At 34.1% G+C, this 26,508-nt stretch overlaps 2 protein-coding genes across 2 annotated transcripts in view; both read right to left on the bottom strand.

Annotated features, from left to right (window-relative positions):
• LOC138327111 (uncharacterized) overlaps positions 1-3,296 on the bottom strand; it is a 29,658-nt gene extending 26,362 nt beyond the window's left edge. The window contains exon 1 of the mRNA XM_069273095.1: positions 3,230-3,296. The gene's annotated coding sequence lies outside the window, so the exon portion shown is untranslated. The remainder of the gene's footprint in view (positions 1-3,229) is intronic.
• A 3,228-nt stretch (positions 3,297-6,524) lies between these two features.
• On the bottom strand, positions 6,525-26,105 carry LOC138327995 (uncharacterized). Its single transcript, XM_069274546.1, has 7 exons — positions 25,812-26,105; positions 24,965-25,208; positions 17,311-17,427; positions 15,093-15,729; positions 14,162-14,327; positions 9,191-9,615; positions 6,525-8,873 (listed from the first exon to the last, which is right to left on the bottom strand). Exons 1-7 carry the CDS (start codon positions 25,856-25,858, stop codon positions 8,281-8,283), a joined length of 2,229 nt encoding a protein of 742 aa, XP_069130647.1. The 5' UTR covers positions 25,859-26,105; the 3' UTR covers positions 6,525-8,280.
• Positions 26,106-26,508: the final 403 nt, after the last annotated feature.

Below are 26,508 nucleotides of genomic sequence, written 5' to 3' on the forward strand. Positions count from 1 at the left end.
CCGAAAAAACAAGCATTTCACACATAATTGTAATCTCGCATACACACAGAAAGCATCAATTTAATTCTCTCATTTGTTCATAGTACAAAAAATCTGTTTGTATTATTACCAGTCTTCCTATTTATGCTCTTATTGAAAATATGTATTTTGAAACCGGTTTTGAATGTCTTTCATGTCGCAGGACGCATATCAAAAGTCATCTATTTTTATAAAATGCAAAGCAAATTAATACCGGATTTTTTTTAAACGAGCTATTACCACATAAAATCTGTGATTTTAATCCACGTGTTTTACGAAATAATATTAATTATATAATTCTTCAATTTAAACTTTCTACATTTGTCTTTATGTCTTTATGGAAGAATGCATTGAGCGATTCAGTTTGTTCTCCATCCTTTTTAACAACCTATCGCCGATTCAGTTTGTTCTCCATCCTTTTTAACAACCTATCGCCCATGCTTATTGTTAATAGATGAACGCTAATCAAATGTCTTGCATTCTAGACTCAGGCATCTATGAAGTTCCTTAAACTTCGAGGCAAATCTTTTAAAAAATCCTACATGTTTTTGCGGGTACCTTTGTGATAATTACTTTTACTATTTTTAGAATGTCGTCTGTACTGAAATATACGGACTATTCTCATTAAGAATTTTAACACCTGGGATGTTCAACTTAACATATTAAGAAAAAAACTGTTCAGGAAATACACGCTTAGTTCAAATATCTTTAAATGTGTACAACATTTCATAAAATTGAGTCATATATTTTGATAACTACATGTTTTATAGATTATGAGTATAATACATGTTAATTTACAATGTATATTGGTAACGTCATGCATGTGTTAATATATATTTATATTCACTAGGAGAAAATATAACAAGTTGCAATAACTTGTGGTTAATCTCTCTTCAGTCATTAATTGTTCTAGAATATTCATCTCATTTTTTTCTCGCTTATGCATGGAAATTTGGCGTTGGAAGTGTTTTGATCAGCCATTTGTTAATGTTTTATCAGTAAGCATTATCTGATTTTCCATAGCCATAATAAACTTTACTGGTCAATCGCAATTTACTTCAGATATGCAGAAAAAAATCCAGTTAAAATACTTTTCCCTTTATGTTGTATATCGCCAATGCGAAAATGAGATCTCTATTTCAATTTCAATCCATAAATGTCTATATAGCGGTAAATAATTTACTTAGTTAATTACTTTATTGATATTTTATCGTAATTCAAGTATGGGCTAATGACTAGTTATTGTAAAGTGTAGTCTTTGTTGCCAAATACCTGTTGATAGATTACAGAATTCAAAAAGACCTATCATTATATATATTTACTGACCTAGAAACCCTACATATAATACGATGATTATGGTGTTTTTAATGGAGTCGTATTTTGCTTAGATAACACGAATAACTACTTTAAATGGCCTTTAAATGCTCTGGGATATTGCATTGTGTTAAAAGGACGCAGGTAATGCAAGAGTAAAATGTATATTGATGAGTGTCTGATATCCTTCTACAATGGAAGTGTTTTATATCAACGAATTAAAAAAGGAAAGTCTATCTTACTGTAGTTTGTCTTTGGCAGGCTGAGTGCGATTAAAATTGTAGTAACATTGAACTTTTAAGCTTGTGACCTCCCACAACGCTATAATGTTGGCGAAGTATATGGTTCAGCAGGCACATATATAAATATATCGGTAGGTGGATCCCGCGTTTTCCTATTAACGATTTGGATACCAGTAACCAAGTTATGAAGTCATCAACGTATTTTGGGTTCATATCCATATAAGTAGATAATAGAAAGTGTTTAGAATGGAGGTATGCTTTGCTTGGAGACACATAAATAAAACATATCGTCTGTCCTGATCCGAAATACCCTATCCCAACACAAAACACGACAAATAACCTAGTCTGTTAAAGGCATTCCACATGCATTAAACGCTATCCATGTACTTTTCGTTTTTTATTTTCAATTTTATGGTTTAGATTTAAAGTAAATTTTATATAATCATACATAAAGCTCGACTTGCAAGAGTCCACTATCGTATGAGATAAGTCTATTTGTCGGAAGAAATTGATGCAATATCCATCCCATTTTTTCCATTCGTTTTTGACGCTTATGAAATATTGCTGTATCCTGTTCTGGTGGAAAGGAAATATAACCTAATTTGTGTATCTGTAAAAAATTCTGCTAACTGTGATACCTTGCGTTTTATACAGTCTAAACGGACAATGTGATGAAACAAATAATCTATTATATACATCCCTCATGGAAAGTAATGCAATAATTGACAAACGATACACAAAATGCGTGTTAACAGAATATGTATGTGTTTGATCGAGGTTTCAGCGGAAAGACAACCATAGTGATGAGGTCTGAGTGCCTAGTCATGTTCACAGTGATGTAAACGTGTATGTTAAAACTGAGAGGATTTAAGTATTGGGTGTGTAGTCTGTAAGAAAGTGTTTATAGGAGAAATATCGCTATTGTTTTATACTTATATTTAAATTAACATGTCAAATTTTAATACATGTAAATCAATATGCCAATGCCTAAACTTCCCTATAGATTCATGGTTAAAATGTTAAGATTGACGATCGTAATACGACATACATTCATATTAAATACATGTGGTCACTTAGTAAAACTTCAAAACATACCTTTTGTGTTTCATCAAAACATAAAATGCTTATGAATCAATATAAAAGTGTAAACATATATTTTGATTTACAACAAGTAGTAAAATTATAATCAAATTTATCTTTAAGTTAATGGAATACCGTATAAACGGTCATTTTCGCAGAACTGGTCCATGATATTTTCGTGATTTCGCGGAACATTTTTTGATAACAAAAATTTGATTAAGAAATGATTTACTCTTAATGCCTGAAAACGAAAAATTAAAAAACCGCTAAAATATTATTAAACCATTTATGTCATCCTTGGTATTCCAGAAGTTACTGTACTTTCACCGGCGTTATATCCAGCTCTGGACTATCTTATTGTAAAATGTAAGGCAGTTCATGAGAATAAACTGACCAATTACAGTAGAAGCTTCCTTTGAAGATCACAGAGAGCCAAGGGTGGATATTCCGATAGTAATATAACCCTGGAATGTCGAGGATGATTCTTTGTTGAAATCGTGAAAATATTTACCCTCGAAACTGACCAGCTATACAGTATTTACAGTAAGCAAATGAGCTGATGACCACCAACTTACCGGACACCCGCATTTCTACATCTCGACCTGAATGTTGTTATATACATTATGTACCCGTTGTCATGATAGCAGGAAGTATAAACATAAGGCTTATGTCACAATTCTGAGAATTGTCTATATATAGATGCGGTACAATCACAATCGTGGATTTTCAGAGGTTATATTTGTGTTAACGGTTTGTTTAAAGAGACAAACGATTAAAGTGATGATAAAAAAGTTAGCTTGCTTGGTTGAATTGGCCTTTTCTGTTGGCATTCCAATACTGATCAATTTGAAATAGTGACCAAAGATTTTTGCCATGCTTGACAAGGTTGCATGTATCATACGCTTTAACCGGGGTAGGGAAAGGCATATTACATGCACTAGACAACGGCTTGACGTCATCAATACACGTGGCGACCATCCCATCTGACACTTTCGGTAAGGGTAATGTTTCTCTGTCCAGGGCAAGATAGACAACAGACGCAGAACATATTCGCGTGATAAATAGACGGTTGTAAAACGTCATATGCATATAAATATTAGCCCATATAGTCCAATTGGATATTGCATTTAACCTTGGAGTGCTTCATGCTTTATGCACGTGCTGAACTTTGACCATAAGTGAGCATCGTAGTCGGACGTCAATATGCCGTCACGTTTCGTTTATTTTCACCCCAAGCCAGGACTGTACTTGAATGGTTTTGATACAAAATATTTTAATATTTCCCTGACTAAGTATTTAAAAATTATTAAGATTCTTTTTTGTCGTATAGCAACAAGTTTAACGAGTTTTGGACAAATAAAAAAGTACCCAATTTAAATTGTAATAAAAAGTAAAATGCTCAACTTTAGACCTGTTGAATTAATAATGATCTATATTCTGTATGATATATACATGTACATTTGTAGGTATGCATGCGTGTATAGATATGCAAGTTAATGTTTTTTTATTGTCTTGTAAATGTTTATTATGATAAAAATTGAATAAAAAATAAATGAAAAAAACAATATATATAAATACCCCCACAAACGTTTTCCTATTTATCACAACACTTTCAATGGCACTTGTTGCCGGTTTTTCTTATTTTTCAATTTTATCTCTGGTCTTTTACCTTATTTCACAATACAATTCATATAAGTAGCCTAGTTCATTGTTCTTAAGATTTTAGAACAGAAAAAGAAGCGCTGATAGTCAGAATAAATAAGACCATGTTACAAACCAAAAACTTCAGTATTTGGTAAGTGATAAGAAGATCTCGAGCTTTGCTATAAAATCAGTCTCAATGCTATTTAATGACTCGGTTGTTATTGTCTACGTTGATTCAAGGACTCGTGATATCCAATCATGCACGCTGTACTATGGTAAATGAATATTACTGTCAACTGGATAATTTATTATCGGTACCTGGAACAAGCACTGTATACCTGGTATTACGATATAAAAGACAATTGTGATGTGTTTAATGGCGCGGTGTGTGGTTAAAACATTTATAACATCATAAATCGATTTACCATGATACACTTAATCACTTCCTGGTCTAGTGGGTAGCAATACAGTCCTTTAGAAGTAGTGATTGAATAGTTCTTGTTCATAAAGCAATATTTACGGCACCTTTGAGTGTCTTGTGTAAAGAACCACGTCATGCATATTGTAAATTCCTGACGAAAGGAATGACAATACAAATACAGGTATAACTAAAAGAATTATTACATTAGCCCTCAAATCCCATTTACATTTTATTCTAGTCGAGAATTTTTTTTTTCTATAGATCTCCATACATGTCATCTCATGTTAGCATATAGACTACATTTGATAATCATTTTACGGTAACATCTAAAATACAGCCTTAATAATAATACCGACAAATAATTATATTTTATCGGTTAGAATAGAGTATAGAAAATTTCCAGTGCAGGAACTACTTATTTCCTCTACACCGGACTTATTTTATAGTTAAAGTGATTAAGGTCATATTTTGTTTTGGTAGCCTTATCGTTTAATATAATTTTCTGACTTTTCCAATTTTATCAAACAATTTTTGGTTTGTCTTGTTGACCAAAAGAAAAAAACGTAACCATAATAGGATATCAAATCACCGACACATATATAATTATTGGACATACTTAAAAAAGACAACTCATTAAGAAACTTTAAATGAACCAAACAGCGGGTCATTTATCGCACCTCTTCTATTTTATAGTATTGTTTTCTCGGCCGATACAAAACTTCCTTCTATAACACTCATTAGTCTTTATCTACCAGTTCATTTCGCAAGAAGCAATGTTTGAAGGAAAGTATTTTCATTAATTGAGAGTTGTTAAGCAAATAACCTTACTGTCAAGAACTGGACCAGTGGAATAGTATAGACGTACAGCTCATCCATACCATGAAGGTAGCGCATATCTAAAGGCAGAATTAATCCGATGCTATTTCTTTGACACGTTGTATTGGTTTATTTTACACTTCTTCTGCATAACCATCAGATGTTGAATGTAGTGTCCTTATTTTATTATCATAAAGAGTCAGGAAAGATAACTCCCTGGACTTATCCACGTGTTCTAGTAATACGCATACAGGCAAAACTTCCTCATCTCAAACTGATTCGAAACTATTGTGCAGTTCCGTCACATGTTAAATTTTGGATTTGACCAGATCATTTTCGGAAAGATGCTATCAATTTCAGGGTAGGCATTTTGCAGAAAACCGTTGTATTTAAAATAGATGTTTAAGATCGAATGATAATACAAATAAATAATGCAGTGTCCAAGTTGATATGGCTATGTGTTTTGTAATTTTTACCCATAGATTTCTTCCCAGAAGTGAAATATGCCATACGGTTCATATGTACTGGGACCCTACTAGCTAAACCTGTCGTGATTGATAGGAACAGTAGTTCGCGATTTGAAAAATTTAATTGTTGGCATCTCATGAAACAACATTATTTCCACATCAAAAACAACACCATCATGAAGTAATCGTCAGCACCTCAAGACATTCGGAAATCTGGATTTCACAGCAGAATATGCACACAATCACGACGGTTGTTCCGTCACGACTACTACTTAGGTCCCAGTATAGCATGTAAGACACTAACAAACCATTGTTTATTTACCTGATATAATTTGAATATATCATATATATGTATACGTAATAAAAAAAACAAGACCGACAAATTATCAGTCGATTACGAAATTTTATAGTTAAATGACAAAAATGAAACTCAGAATGCCTTGTTTATAGATAGGTTTCATTTATACAAAGTTGCACCAAACAGAATCGATATTACGTACTTTATTTATAAACATGTGTCCATTGTATAGAGCAGATTTGACTGTATCAATGTTTCGTTTCGTTCTAATATATTACACTGTTTTATCAGAGTAATCTAAATATAACATTATTGAACAGATTTAAGTACGGTGAAATGCTCAACCTAAGGTGCTTGGCCCAAATCTTATACAACCTATTCTAATCTATATGTATTGTTTGATAATTCATGGATAGATATATGTATACGCATATATTAATGCCCTTTCAAAACAATATGATTCCTTTCTCTTCGCAATTATCTTTGGGGGATAATTTGTTTGAGGCAATGAGGCAAAAGTAGAATAAAATGCCCTAAAATTTTCACAAAAATAAAAACAGATCAGAAGCGCGAAGTTTAATTGTTACAGAAAACTAATAAACTAAAAGTTCTAAGTTTGCGTTTGAAGCCTAATGCTGAACAGACAAAATAATAACTCGATTTGAGATACCCCTGTCCACTTGACATACCTACGTAAGATAACATTAATCTCCAATATTTGACAGGGCGATCCCGTTATTGCTAGGGGAAAGGTAAGTATGTTATTTACTACGGTAGACAAGTCACGCGCGCAAGAAAATGACGTAACATTACCAATCCATGTGGGGCCCAACGTTAATGAGTCATCGATTTGAACGTATTTCGTCGTTCCTATGATGACAATGCAAGGACAATGCTTATAAACAACAGGAATTTTATAATGACTTGTTAACCTTGTGAATAAAAACAATTGAAAATATGCGTCTGTCAGTTCGAGAGGGGTATTTCAAGCCCCATGAAAAAACGTTTGCTGCCAACACTCGACAAGTCTCGTATTGAACAGCCAAAATCTTCCACTTAAGCATTGGTTGTCATATTTTTGACATTCATGGGCGTGTAACACATATTGGGTCTTCTAGTATATCCAATGGTGCGCGTTAGCTAGTACACAATGCTAGATATGCTAGAACACCCAATGTATGTTAAACACCTATGAAACTCAAAAATATAACCAATGCTTATACTTACAATTAAACCAGTCATTCCAGTTTTAAAGTGAAAATAGGTAAAAAAAACGAAGCATGAAAATAAAATGTATACGTCTGCATATAGAAAAATATCATTTAATGGAATAGCCTATGATTTGGCGGGACATATTGGGTGCCAGTTGTTTCTGGTGCGTTGCCATGGACAACCGACTAAACAATGACAGTTGTTGAAATAGACCTATAGATAAAGCGGATATACAAAGATAAATACAACACTCCAATCCATTCAAAATATTTCAATATTCTTTCTGTGAATTCTCACACAGTCTTAAACCATGTCTTTTCATGACCTCTTGAACTCTGTTGATGGAATAAGTACGACAGAGCGTAACTGATAAAGTTTTTTTTTTATTTAAAATGTAAACTTTATTTATAAAACGTCGATTACGAAACAAGTTATACAACTTATGCAAATCGCTCTCGATGGTCCGGATGTAAGCGCGCGAGGGATCTTAGTGTGGGAGGAAACCGGATTTGCCCGGAGAAAACCCACGTGATCGGGCAGGTGACCCCCAACCTTTTCACGTCCGTGCCGGGGATCGAACCCTGGCAGGCTAGGTGAAAGGCGAGTGGCTTAACCACTACACCACACAATCACCCAATGTTTTTTACTGGTAATTATCATATTGGGCTTAGTAGCAACATATAGGTACTGTGCAGTGGCAATGGAAAATATTTCCGTAGCATTATACGTTAATTAGCAGTTTATTCGAGTTATTATTAAATCAACAAATTATAATTTGTGTAAAGAATATTCCACAGGCTGCTTTTTGTTTCTTAGATACTGTTTCCGGATCCTTAAAAACTCCTCTACTGGGGGCGCTACAATCGCAATCAAGCCCATTAGTATTGCCCATGCCTGTGTCAAACCAACCCAAATCTCGAACTCAATTTCGTCAAGGACGGGAAATGTTGCCATGACACCAGGAATTATAAATGTGACAAGAATGATGCATACACTGCCGCCCACATAGGCTGTGATCTTAGCCTTTCGGAAGGCCGCAGCAATTTGATCATACGAAGGTTTCTTAGTGTACACTTGTTCCTTCAGTTCTTGGCGTAAATTCAACTCCCAAGGGTGGAGTGGGTTATCAATTTCAAACATCTTCTTCCATTCAGCATCGGCATCAGCTTCAGATTTTATCTTATGAGTAAAAGCAGACACAACAATGCACGTTATCAAACTGAAGCCGAAACTGCAAGAAGTTCCCGCCAATATCGAGTAGTCTTGTGACGTATTTAGCAGGAATTTGTTTAAACCTCCCTCATACGTTGATGCAGCTATCAGCATGGCAGCTATACCCACCAGCAGACCTGTTATTCCTCCTAGAACAAAGTTATACATTCATATTTATTTTCATAAACAGATAATATATACTGTAATATGATATTTTAATACAGTTGGAATCATGAATCTGATACAGCTCCAAAACTTATGTATTCTTAATAAGTAATATCAGGCAAGTTGGTTACAGTGACTGTTAGCTGATTTTATCACTAAATGTAGTTATCAATCGACTTAATGTCACTACTATAGTTCTTCTAAAATCGTATCAAAGCGTTATCAGATCTGGGAAGAGAAAGGCTATGGATTCAACGATGAACTCTAAAGACTCGTAGATTTGCTAGGCCTGTAAGCTTACCTGCTATCAGGCCCTTTGATGTTGCCTTCACCCAGACAATGGACAAGATCACAGCTGGGAAACACGGAATGGTGACTATAGCGCCCACGTAGAAAATCCAGTTAAGATCAATACCAACAGAAAACACAAATAATCCGTATGGAATGATACAGATAGTGACCCAGATGATACACCAGTTCTTGAACTCGATCAAATAGTTCTGGTAGGTGCGGAAGGACCCGTGAATGGTACATCTAAACGGCGAATGGACGCCGTGCACTTTCTTCATGGCGCGTCTACACAAGTCGTCGGCACACTGCTGGCAGTCGGACACAGAATTACAGTCACACACGGAGGGGGCTTTACTCTGATCCTCGATGATCTCTGGCTCCGGGACCTGAATTTGTTTACCACACAAGATGCAATGGGATTGTTTGAGATCCTTACTAGAAAATACGATGAAAATAATAGGACATTACAAAATAAATCGCTTTCATCTGATGAGTACTACAAATGTATTTCAAAATATGACACTGAAAGGAGCCATTGTTCTATAATGCAATATTTTATGTAACGAACTTTTCTATTGTCTTAAAAGTTATATCATCACGTAAAAATGTCGCTGTTATTACGGAGTTCCTGATTGGCTCAGAGAAATAAAGATACCTTCCAGAAATTTGGGATTTTTTGTTATTGAACTATAACACGAAAAGCAGTGTGATCAACGCTTCTAAAACAAAGAAATATATTTAAGGTAATCGTAAAACTACAGGGTTATTAGTTATAATCATCAATTTGGAAAGACAGGTCTCTTACTATAGGATATGAAAAATATGAATACGAAAAATGCCGTTAATGCTTATTTCAGCTTAAAGCATGGCTGTAATTCATTAGAGATGTTCCATCGCCGACACAGCATAAACGATCCATTTGAACAATAATTGGTGTTCAATCGTGTTTATTTATGTCTAATTAATACAAATATTAATATAAAATAAATTGTTTTACTTTTTTGGTGCATGCGCAATCATCATTTTTCACTCCAAATCGGATATAGTGCCATGAAAATCGCCTTATTTTTTTCGGGACAAGCAATCATTTATTTTTAATATTTTTATCTATCCGAAAGTCAAATCAGATCCTTGACTTGATACTTTTGTTTTCATTAACAAGTGTCGATATTTCTACTGAAAAATCCCCATTTGTTCAATTCATTAACACTTCAAACTTATCATGAATTCAAAGTGATATGATTTCTTTACTGGCTGGCGACCCCCTATCGTGACACAGGTATCTAAATAATCTAGACCTCACAACAATTCAGTTTAATTTTAATTTATGATAAAAACAGTTGTTTAATAAAAGGCCGTAACATATCGTGATCACGTCAAGTTACTGTACCCGTTATCGTGATTTTCTTTTTCAAAAAAATATTTTGAATAGTTAGGTGTGATGAAATAAATAAAATTCAATATGAATAAATTCACAAATATCTAAATGCTAAAAAAATTGATGTAAAAACGTTCATGCAAAAGAGAGTCTTGACTTGTTTGCAACCAGTCATATCGTAAGATTATGGTCGATTATGACATTACGAAGGTAATGACGCTCGCCATTTCACGAGCTATTTCTTACAGAATAACGAATCAATTGGACATGTCCTCATGAATGCTTTGCATTTTGAATAATAACACAGATATGTAAATGATTTTTAGGAGTTATTAATTCTGTAAACATTGAAATAACAAACAAAATCAACATAGTGGTCTTTGATGTCAAGTTACTAAGATTGAATTATCTCCCTTCCGACTTTCGTTTTTTGAACGTTTTTGTCTGACATCATAGTAGGCAGACGATATTGTGAAATCGGCACCATTTACCTTATAATACATATAAAGCCGATATCATGCTTCCCCCTTGACTAATGTCATTCTTGTGAATTCTAGGACGTCGTGGCAAAATGGCCTCTTCCAATGAATTTTCACAACGTACTTTGACATTTAAATTCCTAAAAAATTAGTTTGGTGTAGATATGTGATCTATTATGTTCATTTCATATGCGATTTTATGGAACATGTCTCGATGTTTTCACATTCAAATGTAAAAATAAAAAAATATTCGTTTCATAAAATTGTTAGTCGTATTTGATGCAGTGCTATTTAGTCGGTTATTCTTTCCAAAACATCAATTTATGCTTCGGGAAGGTTTTCTTATCATTAATACCTTTTATATAAACACTGTCGTATTGTCACAAATGCAGCCAAATGGAAATAGATAACATGATTTATTAGGCAGTAGGCGCATAAATTATTTCTGTAAGTATCTTATTGCATAAAATTTTCTCTTTTGCTTCACTAATAGCGTTGGAAAGACTTTTAGTGATGAATAAAATATTAAGAGCTCATCTTAATTTATGAGTATGAATATTGCGGCACAAACAGATGACTGTAAATTGAGATATACTGATAGCTAACTGACTGCTGTGTGTGCTGTGTATTGTCTTCATTCCATAAATATGTATTTCATGTATTTAAAAGGAGGTTTAACAGATGCAGATAAAGTAACCAGAATGCTTTTAAAAGGGTAAAAACAGACAAGATTAAAACTGTATGGTCTAAACTTTTGCTCTATTCGTCATAGTGAAAACTGGAAAACTGTTTAAGAGTTACACTCAACTCTCTCCGTCTCTCTGAGGTTTATACTTTTTAATTTTACCACTTTTTATAAAGTTGCAGAACTAGAAGTATTATTAATAATGAAAGTAAAAAAAAATCTTTTCATCTTGTACACAAAATGTACCCGAGAAAATAGGGTCGAAAGATGTCGAATCATTTCGAACCCTTCAAAATATCGTCGCGACAAACTTGAATTAACACGAGAGCTGTAAGACCAAGAGAAAATGTCAACAATTTTTCATAAACAAAACTTGTGGTCGACCTCAGCAGACTGAATGTACAAAGAAAATAATGCTACCACAATACAAAATTTGTTACACACAACACTTTACGGGGATGTGTGAAGTAGATATTTAAAATACTCACTCTGTGGACATAAACCAACAGATTTGCTCATATTAGCAGGAAGTAAAGCATAACCACACACATGTGCCCTTACGCTAGTTACCTCGCACACCACATGTAGGTCGTGTCGACGTCAGTCACATGATACGATTCGGAAGTCCCACAAAACTCAAAGGTTCTGAACATGGCGGTGATTGAAAATGCTTTATTCAAAACCAGCAATATATGATGTCTAGATTTTGGCTCTCAAATAGGTCGACATACGCTTTTGGGAAGCTAAATCATCCAGTTACATGTCCATGTTCAAATATCAAATGTTTAAGCGACAGATCGTTACAGTGAAATTCGCATGAACTTCAAAGGGCATCATCGAAGATAGCACTAAGATAGACCCCCCCCCCCCCCCCCCTCTTACACTGAGATCGCACTACACTCCGCTAGGCTAAGATCGCACTACGCTCAGCAACACTAAGATCGTACTACACTCCATTAAAGTAAGATCGCACAACACTCAACTAAAGTAAGATCTCACTACGTTCCCCTACACTAAGATCACTCTACGCTCTCCCACACTAAGATCACACTACGTTCCCCTACACTAAGATCTCACTACGGTCCTCTAACACTAAAATCTCACTACGTTCCTCCTACACTAAGATCTCACTACGGTCCTCTAACACTAAGATCTCACTACGTTTCTCCCACACTAAGATCTCACTACGTTTCTCCTACACTAAGATCTCACTACGTTCCTCCTATACTAAGATTACGCTACGCTCTCCAACACTAAGATCACACTTCGTTCCCCTACACTAAGAAATCACTATGTTCCTCCTACAATAAGATCCACTATGTTCCTCATACACTAAGATCACACTACGTTCCCCTACACAAAGATCACACTACCCTCCCCCACACTAAGATCACATTACATTCCTCCTACACTAAGATCACACTACGCTTACTTTCATTAAGATCTCACTACGCTCCCCTATACTAAGATCACACTACGCTTTCCAACACTAAGATCTCACAGCGTTCGTCCAACACAAAGATCACACTTCGTTCCCCTACACTAAGATCGCACTACGTCCTCCTACACCAATATCACACTAAGCTCTCCCACACTAAGATCACACTACGTTCCCTACAAAAAGATCACACTACGCTTCCCCACACTAAGATCACATTACGTTCCTAATACACTAAGATCACACTACGCTCTCCTACACTGAAATCACACTAAGTTCCTCCTACACTAAGATCAAACTACGTTTCCCTTCACTAAGATATTACTACGCCCCCCTACACTAAGATCTCAATACGCTGTCCCACACTAAGATCTCACTACGTTCGTCCAACACTTAGATCACCCTTCGTTCCCCTACACTAAGATCGCACTACATCCTCCTACACCAAGATCACACTAAGCTCTCCCACACTAAGATCTCACTATGTTCACCCTACACTAAGATCACACTACATGTACGCTCTCCCACACTAAGACCTTACTACGTTCCCTCTGATAAAATCACACAATGCTCTTCCACACTGAGATCTCACTACGGTCCGCTACACTAAGATCACACTACGCTCTCCTGCACTAAGTTCTCACTACGTTCACCTACACTAGAATCTCACTACCTTCCGCTACACTGAGATATCACTACGTTCCACTACACTGAGATCGCACGACACTACGCTACAGTTAGATCGCACGACGCTCCCTTACACAAAGATTGCACTACTCTCTGTTACCTAAGATCGCACTACGCGTGCTACACTTGATACAATAAGTGTAGCAGAGCGTCATGTGATCAACCGTGACTCTGGCAATGGTATGTTGGACATCTAAAAGCTACTATATTACATACTGGGACGATTATCAAATAAAGTTTTTAAATGGTATCTTAAAAATAGCAGTATTTCTAATGTTGATTGGTAGATAGGACAAATAGGTGACCTTTCTTACCGGAATGGTCGAAGGTAGGTCTGGTAGATGTCGTAAACTATAATGGACGAGACGGCCATGACCTCTCCTGACCCGGTCGACATCAAAGCCATAGATAATATAGTCAGAATCAGAATTCCTCCTGTGGGGCCAAGGATCTTCTCGGCGATAAATGGTGTTACCAGACCTTATAAATCAAGGGGATAAACTTAAGTTGTATTTAATATATATAATTTACAAAGATGCAAATATTGCATTAAATAATTCAACTCGAATACATTTCAGTAAAAACTGATTATTCAACGCCTACTTCATTGCATCGACGAAAGACAAAAACATTTCATGTTAAGCTACACATAGTATTAATGAATTAAAACGAGTTCTGATTGCAATTGTGCAGTGACTAAACTTGCTAATATATACATTTTCGCTACACACAGTCTCTATGGTTGAATTATAGTTGAATTTACCCATTCCAATGAATGTTTACTCTGTGTGACAAGATTGACTCCAACGTGACGTAAATTATATATATGACGTCATAATTGTACGATTGGGAATTACAATACTCAATTGTCAGTTGATGGCTGTTCACTGTCTGGATTGATATACACTGACTTAGATCATGTATAAGCAAGTGTCCTTTATCTACATAAATCAACTATAATATATGTTTTAAAATGTTAAGATATATATTTTAAGTATTTCTTACATTGGTTTTTAACAAACATTGGACTAACTACTTTATGTTTATCTAACAGTATATGTTCATATTGTTTTGCAATATCAGTAAACAGTTATGTTAATACAATTGGAAAACAGACGGCCATAATGTTTTATCATTGTTGTGCTCTTCTGTTTTGTTTTTATTTATTTCATAGGATTATGTACCAGCAACACTTGTGATTTAGACAGAATTTAAAAAAAAATCATGTTATATCAGCAAGCTTACCTTGATCGATTTGGTCCGACGTTAACAAGTGTGTACCGTTTTCACTACTAATAGCGAGGTAGGCTATTCCTGTTGTAGTAGCCATGGTTGACGGGATCGCTAGCCACATAGCTCCGGCCAACAGGAACCCCCATACACCTTGCATGGGCTTGGCGGCAATCCTGCTCTGCCAGGACGCCTGATCACAGTACGTCACAGCCGATGCCACGAAGAACCCTATCACGCCATAGAGAATCCCAACACCAGACCGGAAGGTCAGAAAACTACTTCCGGTATTTTCGTCTGGTCCTTTCACACATGAAACTGCAGCAAACATCTTTGAAACGTCACCGATGTTATCTAAGTGACTATCACTATTATGCAAAACATTTCCGAAGAAGATTATTAACGAAACGAAAATCAGACAGGCATTGAAATATGATACATAGAATGTAGTGCCGATGCCTCCAATCAGCGAATAGGAACCAAACAATGTAGCCATCATGAGAAGGGTATACTCGTCCGAAATATCGTTGGTCAGTGACTGAATGGTCGATTTACCGGCCAGCAGTATCGCTGTCATAATCACCACATTCGTAAGAAGTGCAAAACAACAAAACACAACGTGTGCCTTCTTACCAAATCTGGCGTATATAATCTGAAAATATATTAAAAAAACAACGTATTTAGATTGTAATTTATGAATACAAATAAAGTAAATAGAAAGAAATTGTTTTAAATGGTATGTCTTTCACTCAAACCAATAATTTTAAAAGCTACAACAGAACAAGTTTAGGAAGAAAATCACTTGATGAGAAAAACAGTTTTCAGTTGAGAGTGGAGATTTTTTAATTGAAGTGCTTTCTTGGTTTACATGAACAACTCAAAGTTGAGACAAGCTCACATCTCAAAGTGTACTCAAAATTAAGTTGGATTCTTGTAGAGTCGAGGCGTGTAAGTTTAGAGTTTAATGCAAATTATTATTCTATTCATTCACGCAATAATGTTTTTTTAGAACAAATAAAGTTTTTGTTTTCGTTTGATTTCCTTGTGTTATTTTAGGTGTTTGATTGATCGTACTGTACGCCATTTGAACAGCCAGGGCACTTTAATGACAAACTCCCCCTGTAAGAAATGTGTTGAAATGTCTGTATGTATTGAGAGGCTGCGGCATGTATGTGATGTGTCTCCATGGAGTTAAATATAGACAATATTGTGTTAAATGTAATATCTAATACTTACATATTATCTGTGTATAAGGTATATTAGGTACAGACGTTGACCTCCACACATGCTACATATTTTGTTGAAATTATGATGGCAAACTTAAACTAACTAAATCAAGGAACAAGCTGTTACATTTCGACTTATAAAAAAAGCAAATTAAAAATCCTTGTCCTCTCACGTATCTTTAATATTTTCCAACAGTGAAAATACATATTAGTATCATATCTGATGAAATAGAGAGGAAACATATATATACCTAGGTATATTAAAGATAAATAATAGATATTACACTAAGATGACACAGCCTCATTTACATATATATCGTATTCGAATAAAAAAAAAACAATTTATTTTTGCGGCGACTTACTTTCTGCTGAAACAATTATTCGTGATAAATTAATTTTGCACTATGCTGTATTTGCATATTACATAGTTATCTGCCCTTGCGGGTAAGTATTGATTGTGACGTCATGTGATTGCAAACGATAGATACCTTCCTGCAAGGGAGCTAACTTTTTAACATTTGACCAATTAAAGATCCATAAAATAGCTACAATATTGACCATTACGTCGTATGCATGTATTTGAGAGCTATATGCTAACTCTTTAAATAAAAAACTCGATGTGTTAATCATATAACAATGTGCAAAATAATACTGATAAAATAAAATACCTATGCAAGATATATTACCCACCAATATGTACAGTGTAAATGTCAGGGCCGAGTTGTTGGTAAGGTGCATTAGCTCTACACGATTATATTGCTTTTCCTGTCCAGCATTAAAATATGTTACAGTGAAATAAGAATTCAAATATCTAATATGTTTATCTGGATATATATTTTTTACTCATCGCATCGATTTTGTAAGCAACATGGTATCATAGGCAGTCTGTTTATTAGTAATATAAATGCAGTTAAAACAATATTTCGATATTTGTTTTACACTTGTGATGTTATTGGGTTCAAAATTGAAATATAACTGAAAAGTAAACTGAATCCGATCAGGTTTACCTGTAGGTAGGTTTTTGCTCCAGGTGCCCGTGTTTTAAATTGAACTGAGAAGATGGGAAATATAAAAATGTTGAGGATGACGCTTACAGAGTACCAAAATGGCCCGGCTATCCCAATCTGAAACATGAATAATTCAGTTGAATAAAAAACGATGAGCAACTTCCGAAAAAACAGTATTATACTAGAGTTCAATGGTAAATTCCATATGCTGAGAACACATAAACAGAGGTTCCACAACGAGTGACTGTTGTTTGTCATGGTTATCAAACTCGAGTTAGCTGATTTTCAATGAAGAGACATGAGCTTTTGAAAATCTTGGAAAGAAAATTAACTAACAAGAGTTTAGATAAACGATAGATAATAATCACCTGTTGAGGAACGTATTTATCTCATAAGGTTAAATCTAACTTTACATGTTACCGTGGCGATCATTTTGTACCCCATCTACATTCATGGAAACTAACCATCACATAGTGCGTCATACATATCGTTCTACTATTTTTACGTCTCTAAATATTCTTAAGTTTGTAGTTGAGAAAAGCAACAAATGCACTAAAATGAAAAAGAAATCAAATCATATCTATAAAATACAGAAATGTATATGATATTTTTAAATGATAAATATTGCATTATTGTTGCAATATTGTGTGCTTAAGTATTACTACAATGACTGGACCTTTATAATTAAGGGAAAAGAAAAGGAAATATACGTATTGGAAATGGAGAGACCAATAAATAGCCTAATAATACCGCGATTTTCATGACTAAAACAAGTTTGGCTGTTAATACTGTCTTTAGTAGGCTATACAACCTAAAACGAAAGATCATGTCGTGGCTGTTGTAAACCCGTGTGAACTGCATACTGATGGTGAAACTGTTTTGTACTGTATTCATTTTTGAGGCTAATTACACTCAGCAGGGAATCAACAAAGGCATATATTACAATGTAAAATCTAACCTACACGAAACCAGCCTCCATGTTTCTGGTCGGAAATATCAGAGAGCATATACATTGGTATTTGTTTCTGTGTGCATTTTATTTTTTAAAGGGAGTCATAGAATGGAACAACCTTTTGAAGGGAAATTAGGTAAACATACTTTAGCGTCATCTTTTTCACAACTTGATCAACCGTGAGATTAAAACCTCTCTCGACATCTTTTTACATCCATAATTGCCATTTTTCAGAGCAAAACTATAAAACGTTATTATGTGCATTTACAGTTGAGAGAATCAAAATACCACACTATTTATGGAAGAAGATAGTTTGAACTTAAGCATAAATATAACTTTGCTGTCATAATATTCAGTAAACAAAAATGGCCGGTGTATGAGGTTTAGAAGCACTGCTTTACCGCTGTTACATGTAGGCGTACTCACAAAAAGCGGTATAGTGGAAGGGAGGACGACCGTTATGCATAATAAATTGTAGATTTCAAACGCACAGTAATTTCTCATTTATACTTCATTAAAAACTTATGTAAACAAAATATTTTATATAATATGACAGGTGACACAACACTTATTATTCATCTAAACTAGGCTATCAAGCACCTGCTTGAGTGAATAATCTATCTTTACATATGTATATTGTAATATACAAGATCACCCGGACACATCTATTATGGAGCGTGTTTTGGACAGAAGTTTGGAGGAAAAGAGAAACTGAAATGCAATGAAAGTCTACCATTCATCATGCACAATGGTTGGTCCCGTCCAATACCGCTAATTGTAAGTAAATAGCGACACATCATCTGAGAATCGAATTTCTATATTGCTTTTATACATCGAAAAATTAAATAGAATATAGGTATAAAGCTAACCTTTCTAAACTCATTGTAATTATTGATTTTTTATTTAATATGTTGACATTTTTATTATCTTTTGATCTATATTTCTGTAATCGCAGTAAACACCTATCGATTTATGTCATTTGATATTGAAAATCGTCCTGGATTCTTGAATGCAATACAATTATAGACTTAATCGACTCTGCTATACAGAGCGGGTGTAATGCATTAACTTCTTATATATATGTTTTGGACAATTTTCTTTGATAATTTATCCAGAATAAAACGAATATAGGAATAATCTATTGATGATAAGTATACGGAATTCATTATACATTCTTTATATTTCCAAACTTAAATTTTCTATTTCACACCCGTATAGTTACCTAAAGCCGCATAAAGTAATCGATATTGCTACAAAACACGATTGATCTGTATTCACACCTGGTTAACATGCATTTAAAATCCAATATTGCTTATATGATAGACCACTGCTCAGGTAAGAAAAGAACTTAGAAAAAATAAACTGGCTGACACTACTATCATGAAGAATTTTATGATTTAAGTGCTACATTATGTATTTTTTGAACATTGGTTAAAATTTTAATTCAGTATTATTTAATTTGATTTCCACAAACTTTCCTAACTTTATTTTCTTCTTGTGACATGATATTTTAAAGCTACATTTTGTACATGTATCTATTCACGTCTGTTTCAGTTAATTACTCTATATATAACATATGGTTTATCGTAATTTATTCATTGTATTTTTATAGCTCATCTACCCTTTGAAGTTAATTATCCCGTCTGGTCTTACGAGTACTATGGCACTTACGACTCAGACAATAGATAAGCTAATTATCTCACCTGTCCGAGTACCGACCAGCCATAATAGAGTCATATACATGCCAGGTGTCACCCATTGTATCAATTGTACATTTAATTCCATGTCTCATATTTTGTCATCAGTTAGGATCTAGAGCTCGGTCTCTACGGGTTGATTTTCGGACACTCCGGAAATCGCCTTCCGACTCATAGAAAAGTGATTTAATAAATTCTTATTTGAACAACTAATCAACGTCTTTGGATTTTATACCAGGACAAGGAAAATATCACAACTACCGGAAATTCCGTTGTGATACTACCTCGGTACATGAGCACTACATACATTAATCACACACGCACGGATATCCTCATGCGTATATAACATACAAAATAAAGGTTTATTAGTTTAATGTCCTATTAACAGCCTGGGTCATGCAAGGACGTCGCAGGTTTGTTGGTGGAGGAAAGCCGGAGAATCCAGAGAAAAACCAGCGTCCAGCGGTCCGTACTTGGCAACTTCTCCAGATGGGATTCGAACCCACATCTGCGAGGTGGAGGGCTTGTGGTAAAATGTCGGGACATCTTAACCCAATGCGGCCCCTATACAATATAAACCGGCTGGCACTACCTCGGTACAAGAGCTCTAGATACATTGATCACAAACGTACATATACGCTCATGCGTATTTCAATTTGCATCAATACTGAAGTCTTAAGAAATTACAAATTACAATATTGGATTTCTATATTATCTGTTCATCAAATAAATCTCAACAACTCTTTTCCTTAAAGATTGATAAATGTGAAACTGTTTGTGGCTAAAGATTAATGATTTTTGTTTTGTTTGTTTGTGTTTTGCTTTTTTGTTGTTGTTTTTAGTGTTTTTTAGTGTTTTTTTTTTATTTTTTTTTTTTTCGAAACATAAACATACATTGAAGAAATTATTGTAGATATGAACTTATGTAAAATATTCTTTCATGCTTTGCCTTAAAAATTCAAACGATTTAGATACTGGTTAATATTCTATTTGACTAGGTCTATTTTGTTGAACAGGGAGTTCAAAACACACAAGAATGATCCAATGCGTGTTGAATCGACTTTTTCTAATGCGAGAATTGTCGTAAAACAACTTTGAGCGGTTTTCATGTGTAAACAACGGCACTAGCTAAAGAGTAATTTTCAGCTGTCTTTTTGATGCAGTGAATTTGCACAATTACGAAAACATTAAACCTTATTCAACATAATATCAAACACACACACATTTATATGTAAACATTGTAATAATATAACATAAATGATAGTCAAATTACTTTCAAAATTCTTACTATTTGGAGAACAGAATAATCTTTAAATGTTCTAGCAAAGTGAACACATTGTAGCCTTTCTCATTTTTAGAGAAATCCAATAAAAATACCCGCGGTTACCATGCTCAAAAGGTCTTTATCACTGTGATGTTTAATCCCTATTGAGGCAAACGCTCTGACGACATAAACGACATTTTGCAAATTCAAACTATATAGAAAAAGCGAACGACATTTGTCAGATATGAATCTTTCTAATATACGTATTAAAGGGTTCTCCAAAAGTTACGGTAGAAATATCATGATTTCTTGGCACAATTATTCCATTTCTATATTTTGATTTTTAATTCTAAATTTTCTTATCCTGCCAGACAGGCGACATTGATACATTTTGAACAGTTCATTATGAAACTTAAGGGGTTACAGTACTAGTACTACAGAAAAGAATATCTTACTTTAAGATGTAGTTACAAAATAATGCAAAAAACGTCAAAATCATTATAGGCAATACAATTATCATTTTATTTTGATTCGATAATTATCAAAAAAAAATATTTTACAGGTCTGGACTCATCATATTGACGAGAGTTGTTTATAATTGTTAAACACAGGCATTTGACTCTAATCTTAAAGATATTTTCTATATCTATGTGTGTGTAATACTATGACATGGTATAACACACGTATTGAGAAAAATATATACAGAGCCAAATACCTGGTGTTGAATTAAGATGTGTACTGTCTTGCGTCGAGCTACAAATGAACCATGATTGGTTTCAGTTTTTTAACAATTTTAAGAAATCTAACGCATATAAGCCGTGAAAATCGACTTGATTATTCTTTTGTACAAAATACGTCTGTAACAACAATCATTTTGATTCAATCTAATTTTGATAATATATTCATTGATCAGACGCCCTTTATGTTATCCGCTAATTGGCACATGTTGACAATAAGTTCATTTACAGGACTAGGGATGATTTCAAAAGCTTCATGAAACGCGCTTTTCAAAATCTAATTTCACCAAAACTTAATTAGTACGTTGTATATTATACAATGAGAAGCCAAAATCTATTTCACATCTTCATTCCCAACACTTTTGCCTGTACGTTCCTAAAACAGTTTCTAAAAATAGGTTTAATTTTTTTATAACTCACAGGAATTCAATAAATATTTTCAATTTCTAATATAATATGAGTTTAGTCTTTTTGATATCAAATGAAAAACGGTTGTAGTTTTTTCTTCAATTTTTAAAAAAATTATTATTTTTTTCTAATCACTGTTTTAGAAACCTATCAGTATTTCCTATCAACTGATCAAAGGGACGTCTACGGGGACGTGTCAAAACAACCTTGTTGTAAAAACCACTCAGCGAAAAATTAAATATTTATCTTTAATGTACAATATTGCGTGTTTTTTTCCTTCAATTTGGTTTCCATTTATGATCACAATCATACTGAATGTTGTGGGATATTTCAATGACATCTTGTAATTTCAAATGCGCCAATAAAATTCAATTTTGATGAATAATATTAATACTGCTGATATAGTCACGAAAATGCCTATAGTACGAAATTGATTTCCGATATCGTCCTCATAGTATAGTTGAAAAAATGCATACTGGTATAGGGTTCTATTTCATGTGGTTGAAATTCGAACTTTAATGATCATCTAGAATATTTGCAAACATAATTTAATTTTTCGCATATTTTATCTAAATATGCCATCGTAATAGATTTATCGCAGGTCCTTTAAACGCTCTCGGGATATGCTACGATTGTCGATTTTTGTACTTATGAAGAAAACTATGCGTTCTATTCAAGCTATCCATATGACGATTTGACTCTGTAGCGAAAATTTTGTTGAGGAAATCTTCATGCGTTTTGCATGGAGTGTTATTTTAGATAAACATCGTGTGATTGTATTTCTATAATCATAAACCTAGTTTTAAAGATATTTACTGAAATAAATTAAAACTTATTTGGTGTAAGTTAGGCCCATATACCATTCTAATGATAGCATGTACCCCAACAAACACAAGCCTATATTATTATATACACAGATTGTCACCTTATGTAGCTAGGTTGTACCGCATTCTGTAAATAGACATAGAAAATCTATGAATATCTTATAGTACTATAAAAAGAACAACCAACAAAATGCTTTTCTATTTACCAAAATGTTAACGTTTTGGCATCTACTACTAACACTACTGAATTCTGATGGGCTATCATGTTCTATACTTAAAGTATACGTTCTCATATAACAATAGATAGAAAAGGGCAATGGTTGGGTCTTTCGGAATTTCTCGTGTGTTTACCTAATCATTATCTATATTGATATCTTTATTCATATCATTGTTACCTCGAAATAATTACCTGTCAGAAAACGTTTTTACTTTTGAAATTCATAATTAAGCAGCCAACCAGTGGCCGGGTCGAAACTCTATCCTGGGCTTGTATACACATGGGCCATTTCAGGGGTAATTTTTCATTTAGTTTCTTGTTCCCTACAATGCGTCATGATAATTACAATGACATTGAAATATGATATCTTCTAAATCTGTAACAACGAATTAGTCTGTACAGTTTCCCTTAACGTTTACGAAAGTCTATCAAATTTTGAGACTGTAATAAAAGTCTCCATAAGTTTCAGCTTTCATAGAATGATTAAGTATGAAAAATAAATTGCTGATTGGATTACAGCGTTTTAATATCAGTCTCGAAATCATCATTATCCATTACTGAATTCACAATTCTGAATAGAACAAAATACTAACTAGCACGATCATACGTAAATATGCATTAAACAGTTTGCTGAAAGGTTAAAGGGGTTTCTTTATTTTCAATTAGTTGTTATAATTCACAGACAGAGTCAAATGTGCATACGCATAAAACATTATCAAAGCCACATGGTATATATATATTCATTAAGTTTATCTTAAATATTCAATGCGACCAAAATCTCAGCAGAATAGTCCAGGTTTATGTAACGAAGGTCAGCATTTGCGACATGCGAATTCGAACTGTTGCATGTTAATAGTTGAGATATCGGGGATATACTAACACACGATCTCACTGCATTTGCATACACATCTATCATAAGTAACTTTACTTCGATAATATCACGTAATCGACCTCTTGTTGTCTCTGTCTGTACTTTGTATTCTTTCCGGATTCCATCCCGGAAGTTGTGTTAGTAAAGCCTCGGGCACAGCGCATTAATTCAGTTTAATAGAAACATGCAAAGGTTTAATCATTGAAGTTATTTTGTGAATTATTGAATTATTTAAAAGATATATCGAAGTTTTAACACACACAAAAATTGAATTTGAATTTTGAATATTTACATGCTTCAGCTATGTCGACTATTGTTGACAATGTTAAGGAAAGAGCTAAGGAGAATAAAACCAAACTAACGTATTACCGTCAAATAAAAGGACAATTAGTAAATTATAGTAAAATTAGAAAATGATAATTAGATTACTGCGAGCCTGACTTTATGAGGACAAAACTTAAAAAATGCATGTGTTCTTCGAACCATGATCTAAATTTGAACCCAAGAAATATGTGATGATCGGAACACATGACGCATACAAAACATTCAGTATGGAGCAACTTTGTGTTATCTTCCAACCACAAAATGCTGTTGCTTACCACTAATTGCCGCAAAACGGTTTTAATTGGTAGCCCTTCTGTGGTTGCAGCACCTATCATAAAATCGTGTAATGATACACATTACCTTTGTAGTGATCGTTGCACTTTGGAGAATATCAGCTGGCCAGAACAACTGTGACGCCACAGTAACCGCCGTCAGGCTGGTACTGACGTCACCTCCGGCGTCAAACGTCGTGTCCAGGTTGTGTTCGTCATGGAAGATTTGTTTCCTGATTGCGTTGTGTATCAGTGCAAGAATGACAGAAAATCCGCCAAATCCCAATAATATCAGCAGCGCCGACTCGTACTTCTCCAGAACATAGTTAGGCCTTAAAAATGCAAAGTATATACCTAAATATAAATTAAATGACATAACTCAAGAAGATACATTTGAGATCTGCTTCTTAATCACGACACACACAAAAAACCCAAATGAATTAATGAATTTAGGACGTCACAAATGTTCACAACACATTAACAATGAACACACAAAGAACTTGTAGATAAACTACTGAGACAATAGCGATGTGTATTGTCTGGATTATCCATTCGGTCAGTCGCGATAATTAGTATTTAAATATACACGTTTTGCTTCTGCTTAACACTTATCATACAGAATTATGCTTCTGCTTAACACTTATCATACAGAATTATGGAATGATGGGTTTGCATCATGTAACATAATAGTTTCTTCTTTTCTTCTTATATCTGAAACATTAATAATGTTTCCTTTATTTTAATTGATTTGTATATTTGCTTTATGAAATGTTATTATGAATATTAATGATCTATTTAAGCCTTACAGAAAGTTAAGTTTTTGCAGGTAAGATCCTAAAAAATATGAAAGAAATACATAAAGCTGCACATCTCATCAGAAACATAGTTGTTTTTGATGATACGATCTGTTTGACATAGCACTCTGTAACACTTACCCCGCAGTAGAATTAGCCGATTCCAAAATCACAGGACAGTCCGCCATATTGGCTCCAGCTCTTACAGCATCAATGCAGATATGTAGAAATATCTCCAAACTACTAATTGACTATGTGTCCGTCCTAGCGCCAATAAAACCAGTCTTATAACCTACAAGTGTTTGAAATGAAGTCTCTATCAGTAGAAGTTGACGCATTTAATAGACTTGTATGGGATGTATCATAACACTCGTTTCGCATTACTGCTTTACCGAATTTTCATTCAGAATTGAATGCTCGTACCTACACCGTGTGGCCCACAATGCATGTCAGCTTGGTATATCGTTTAATATATATATACACAGCAGGCTCCAATAGGTATGACTTAATATGTATATTTGATGCATACATTTTACGCATTGTCTTACCTTGGACTTAGGTGTTATGTCAATTGCACCCAGATGTTGCCAATAAATTAATTTTGCTCCCAGCTCCGATAAAAATCAGAGGCAGAAGTTAATTTTACGTCCTGCCAACATTTAGAATTATTTTATAACTTAAAAGTAAGTTTTAATAAAGTCGGAGTATCTTGAGAAAAACCAGCGACGTATGGCCATTTTATTGTAAACTCATTGTCTTGTTAACGACATTACACAGGCAATATATTTGTAACGCGAAAAAAAAATCATGCGAAGTTCACGTGAATAAATAATACCTG

This window comes from Argopecten irradians, chromosome 7 (genome assembly GCF_041381155.1).
Source record: "Argopecten irradians isolate NY chromosome 7, Ai_NY, whole genome shotgun sequence".
Classification (NCBI taxonomy): Eukaryota; Metazoa; Mollusca; class Bivalvia; order Pectinida; family Pectinidae; genus Argopecten; species Argopecten irradians.

Excerpts from the sequence above, each read along its gene's own strand:
- LOC138327995 (XM_069274546.1), bottom strand. The coding sequence starts at position 25,858 with ATGGCGGACTGTCCTGTGATTTTGGAATCGGCTAATTCTACTGCGGG. Across the intron at positions 25,209-25,811 it reads TCGGCTAATTCTACTGCGGG|GCCTAACTATGTTCTGGAGA; the intron begins GTAAGTGTTACA and ends TGCATTTTTAAG. Across the intron at positions 9,616-14,161 it reads ACCTACCTTCGACCATTCCG|TAAGGATCTCAAACAATCCC; the intron begins GTAAGAAAGGTC and ends CGTATTTTCTAG.